At 59.0% G+C, this 5,093-nt stretch overlaps 1 protein-coding gene across 1 annotated transcript in view; it reads right to left on the minus strand.

The window, feature by feature from the left end:
- Positions 1-979: 979 nt before the first annotated feature.
- The window catches only part of EPHB3 (EPH receptor B3), an 11,474-nt gene continuing 7,360 nt past the window's right edge, over positions 980-5,093 (minus strand). Inside the window, exons 9-15 of the mRNA XM_004382262.1 lie at positions 3,953-4,075; positions 3,590-3,837; positions 2,727-2,942; positions 2,466-2,615; positions 2,182-2,375; positions 1,925-2,080; positions 980-1,826 (exon numbers count right to left, since the gene is read on the minus strand). Of these exons, the coding sequence (XP_004382319.1) occupies positions 1,718-1,826; positions 1,925-2,080; positions 2,182-2,375; positions 2,466-2,615; positions 2,727-2,942; positions 3,590-3,837; positions 3,953-4,075 (1,196 nt within the window). The 3' untranslated portion in view covers positions 980-1,717. The remainder of the gene's footprint in view (positions 1,827-1,924; positions 2,081-2,181; positions 2,376-2,465; positions 2,616-2,726; positions 2,943-3,589; positions 3,838-3,952; positions 4,076-5,093) is intronic.

Consider the following 5,093-nt stretch of genomic DNA (forward strand, 5'->3'; position numbering starts at 1 on the left):
GTTGTTCACGCCCCTCCCCCTGCGGGTCCCTCCCAACGACCCCTCTCTAGCTCCGAATATGCAGATACCTTGAAAACCTGTTCCCTGCCCTGCAAAGGTTTATGGCTCAAGGGCCCTCGTACACACTTGGAATTCCAACAACTGCGCTGCCTCCCCCCCATTCCCCGCCCCACCCCACCCCCGTCACTGCGTCCACGCGGCCTCTGAGCCACCTCCCAGGCTTCCTCCTGTGACATTTCCAGAAGCTGTTTTGCTAACCCTCTCTCCCTGGTTCTTGTTATTTATCACCGCCCCCCACCCCCCGCCCCGGGAATCTTTCAAATGTGCAGGAAGCGTCAGTGGGAATTCCAGTCCCAGGCCTCACATATGGGCTCAGGGACTTCGGGTAAGTTACTTAACCTCTCTCCTTTTCCTCTGTAAAAAGGAGATAAAAATACTTCCTTCTCTGGCTGGGTTGTTGTGAGATTAAGTAAGCTCCTCCTATAAGTGGAGCGTTTAGCCCAGTGCCTGGAGCATAGTAAGCGCTCAGTAGAACAGCCACTCTTCCGGGCTGGCGTTCGCTGAAGGAGCCGGCCGCCCCCACTGAACACATCTCAACACTAGTGGGCTCTCATCCCCTTTGTCCTTGGCCACATGACCCTGGAAACTGACCAAGGCCCTCTCCTCTGAGACATTTGGTGGGAAAGGACTGGCTGTTAGGAGCCTTAAGTGTCTGCACCCCACCACCTGGCCCCCCAGGCCCAAGGAAGGCGCTCTGGGCTAGCTGGCTCTGCCCTGGGGTTGCCCCACTTCCCGGAAGTTTGTTAGATGCTCAGAGAAATGAGGCCACAGCACAAAAGGTAAGTTGAGCCTGGCTAGGCCTGGATTTTGTCTCCCAGTGATTCCTGGGAGTTCTGAAGGGGGGGGGGGCAGGGCTCTGAACCTGACACTCAGGGAAGCCTGCCTTGGGAGGCAGAATGAGACGGGGTCAGAGAATCTTTTATTGCCTTTATTCCGCTGAAGACCCAGCTGCCCCGCTGCAGGGCACAGGGCCGAGCTTTTACACGCCCACCCACACTCTGTGCAGGCTAGTGCGTGCACACTTAGTCACACACACACGCACACTCACACACACATCCGATCTCTGGCTCTGAGAGTCTCTGGGGGCAAGGGGCTACTAGTCACCTGCCCCTGCCTGCCCTTTTTATGACAGCACCAAGGGCAGGGGGTGGGGGCAGGGCCCTCGGCCCCCAGAACAACAGTCCCTGTGCAAACTGGAGCTGCCAGCTGGCTTTGGGGTAGAAGTGTCACATTTCCCCATTCCTGGAGTCCCCTCCTCCAGTTCCTGAGGGTGGGACAGACCCCAGCCAGGGGTGGGCCCTGTAGAACCCAGGCTTACCCCCGGCCCCTCACTGAGCCCGCCAGGACCTCCAGCACTGAAGCATGGCAAAGTCTGCGTTTGTGGGGATCCCCCACTGGAGAGCAGAAAGACCTGGGCCCCAAAAGGTCTGGGGAGGGATCATCACCCCCTCTCCTAATCCATCTTCAATATGAAGAGGTTTGGGGCACACTTCCTGGGGAGGGAGCACAGGCCTGGAGAAGTCCCAGTTGGGGCTCTCCCCAAACTTCCATCTTCCGGCCACAGCCTAAACCCAGGCATCCAAAAGTCCGAAAGTCCAGCCGGCTGGTCAGTCTGTGTGCGCTCCCTGGGGGGCGCCCACCGCGGAGGAGTCGGGTGTCAGACCTGCACAGGCAGAGTCTGGTTCATCTGCAGCCGCATGTCCTGGATACTGCTGAGGATCTTCTTCTGGTGTCCTGCCAAGGTGACCCCGATCCGGAGCAGGTCTCTGCAGGAGGGACCAAGGGCAGGGTCAGGCCCTCTCCTTCTGCCCCACTCCTCTGGCCCCAGGCCAGAGCCCACGCCCTGCCCCTGAGGCACACTCACTCTGCAGTCATCTGGGCCACCAGGTCGAAGGACGCGAACCCCGCACTGACGAAGCTGTCTTTGTACCGTCCCATCTTGATGGCGTCCAGCCAGTCGCCCACTGTTGTGAAGGTTGTGTAATCTGGGACCGTGCGGTCCAGGAGGGGCTGTGACAAGCTGTGGGGAGGACAGAGGGAGCTGGTGAGTCCTGAGGGTGGGGGAACAGGGCAGGGCTGCTGGCTCCAGAGCAGGGAGGGAGAACAGACAGAGGTACTGACCCAGACTGGGCAGTGGCGATGACCTTGAGGCTGGCGGCGTTGCGGATGAGCTTGTCCAGGGTGTTGACGATCTGGGAGAACTTGGGCCGAAGGTTCCGGTCCCGTACCCAGCAGTCCAGCATGAGCTGGTGTAGCGCTGTGGGGCAGTCCATGGGTGGGGGCAGCCGGTAATCCTGCTCCACAGCGTTGATGACCTGGCCGAGGGCAGGGAAGCAGAGTAAGCCACCACTCGGCTCCCCCAGCCAGCTCCCACCTACCGAGCCCTCTGGCTGGGCGCCACTCACATCCTGGTTGCTCATGTCCCAGTACGGCCTCTCTCCGTAGCTCATGACTTCCCACATGACGATTCCGTAGCTCCAGACATCACTAGCAGAAGTGAACTTCCGATAGGCTATGGCCTCAGGGGCGGTCCAGCGGATGGGGATCTTCCCGCCCTGGTGTGGGGGGCACACTCCCTTCACCCGGTGACTCGGGGCTGGTCCCCAGCCCCAAGCCCCGGGCGGGCTGGCCCCACCCCCAGTCTCCCTCCCGGCTACTTCTTGTACCAGGGAGCTGGTGTAGGTGGGGTCGGAGGGGTCGTCCTCCAGAAAGCGGGAGAGGCCAAAGTCGGAGACTTTGCAGACCAGGTTGCTGTTGACAAGGATGTTGCGGGCAGCCAGGTCGCGGTGCACGTAGTTCATCTCGGACAGGTACTTCATGCCGGCAGCAATGCCCCGCAACATGCCCACCAGCTGGATGACCGTGAACTGTCCGTCGTTGAGCTGCAGGCAACCAGCAGGCTCGTGGGCCAATCCTCTCCCTCCTGGCCGAGGGCCTGCCATGGCCGGCCTGCCCACCCTCTCCTCAGAGACAGAGGACAGAGAGCATGCCTCATCTATCCCTGCAACTGTGTCCAGGGTCTACTGAGAGTAAGTAATCTGCCCTACTATGTACCAGGCATGTTGTAAAACCAAAACCAAACCCGTTGCTGTCGAGTAGATTCTAACTCACAGCGACCCTATAGGGCAGGTAGAATTGTTCCATAGGGTTTCCAAGGAGCGGCTGGGGGATTCGAACTGCCGACCCTTTGGTTAGCAGCTAAGCTCTTAACCACTGTGCCACCAGGGCTCCATTTTGTATACAACATCTCAATTCATCCTCACGAAGAGCCATTAGCTCTTACCACTTGCGTTTTACATCAAGGCAGCTGAGACTCAGAGAGGTTAAGTAACTTGCCTGAGGTTGCACAGGCAGTAAGGGGCAGAGTCAGGATGTGAACCCTGGCTCTGAAGGGCTGGCTGTTTCCCTGGACCATGCCCCCTCAGTAAAACATCTGTGGACTTGGAGAGGGTCGATCTGACGCGTGGGGGCAGTGGCTGGCCCAACCCTGCTCTCTGGGGGAGGGTGACTGGTTGGGGCTGGCTCTTACCCGGAGGAAGGAGTCCAGAGCGCAGTTCTCCATGAACTCCGTGAGGATCATCACTGGCCGACTTTTGGTGACCACGCCCTCCAGCCGGATGATGTTGGGATGGTCAAACTGACCCATGATGGAGGCCTCACTCAAGAAGTCCCGCCGCTGCCTCTCGGTGTAGCCCACCTTCAGCGTCTTGATGGCCACAAACACCTCCCGGCGACCGGGCTGTTTCAGTCGCCCCCGGCACACCTCCCCAAACTCTCCTGCAGAGCGCAGGACAGAAGCTTTTTCTGGGTACTGCCCCTGCACCCAGCCCGCCTCAGCCCTCCCCTGGGGAGCCCCCAGCCTATCACCCCCACTGTGCCCCAGGGGACTCACCAGCTCCGATCACCTCCTCAATCTTGACGCACGACACGTCTATCTCCTTGGCAAACTCCCGCACAGCCTCGTTAGGGTCCTCGTAGGTAAAAGGGTCGATGTAAACCTTCATTCCAGGAGTGACTAGAGGCAGAAGAGGGGGCATGAGGAGAAGCAGAGCTTCAGGCCAGGAACTGTGAGGGAACCCCTCAAGCCTGACACTCAGGCTCTGGGACACCCCCAGCCCGAGAATCTCCCCCGTGATAGCAGCACATTCAGCAACCTCCCTGCAAGCTGGCCCCATACTCCTCTCTGCTACAGCCCTACCCGCTCGCCAACGTGAGAACACCTAGTGATCATAAAGGCTAGAAACCTAGGATTCGGCTCTTACTCTTCCTTCTCCCTCACCTCTCATCACATCAAACCTCTCTCAGATACGTCCCCTCCCCGCATTGCCACTGCCCCTGACCTTGTCCAGGCCTTCATGCAATAGCCTCCCAGCTGGGCTGCCTGCCTCTGGACGCTTTTCCCACCAATCCATCCTGCATACCACTGTCGTCTTCCTAAAACAGTACTTCCATTGTGTTACTCCCCAGATGGAAAGCCTTTCCTATTACCTCGGGTGGATTCAAGTCCAAACTCCTCTGCTCACCTTTCACGACCCTTCAAGGACTGGCCGCCACTAGCCAGCCTGGCCTCCCAGCCCCTGTCAGACCAGTCTTCTCACTGCTCCCACAGCTGGCCGCTCCCCCCCCCTACCCGCTGCCTTCCAGTGGCTGCTCTAGCCAGGAATGCTCTGCCCCACCTCTCTAAGCCCTGCTCATCCTGCCTGGCCCAGCCTAGCACAAGGCCACCTGCTCCAGGAAGCCTTCCTCTTCTCTGAGCTCTTACTGCCCTTCACAACAGAAAGACCTGGCTTGACACTTAATTGCTCTCTAATTGTTTCCTGTGTACATGTATCTTGTCTTCCCTAGAGGATTAACTGCCTTTGGGGGCAGGGGTCACATCTCATTCATCTCCAGAACTAGTGTCAGAGTACCTGCAGTGAGGGGGGGTTCAGAGTACCTGGAGTGAGTGAGGAGGGGCTCAGAGTACCTGGAGTGAGTGAGGAGGGGCTCAGAGTACTCGGAGTGAGTAAGGAGGGGGCTCAGAGTACTCGGAG

Source organism: Trichechus manatus, unplaced genomic scaffold (assembly GCF_000243295.1).
Source record: "Trichechus manatus latirostris isolate Lorelei unplaced genomic scaffold, TriManLat1.0 scaffold00092, whole genome shotgun sequence".
In the NCBI taxonomy this organism is placed as follows: Eukaryota; Metazoa; Chordata; class Mammalia; order Sirenia; family Trichechidae; genus Trichechus; species Trichechus manatus.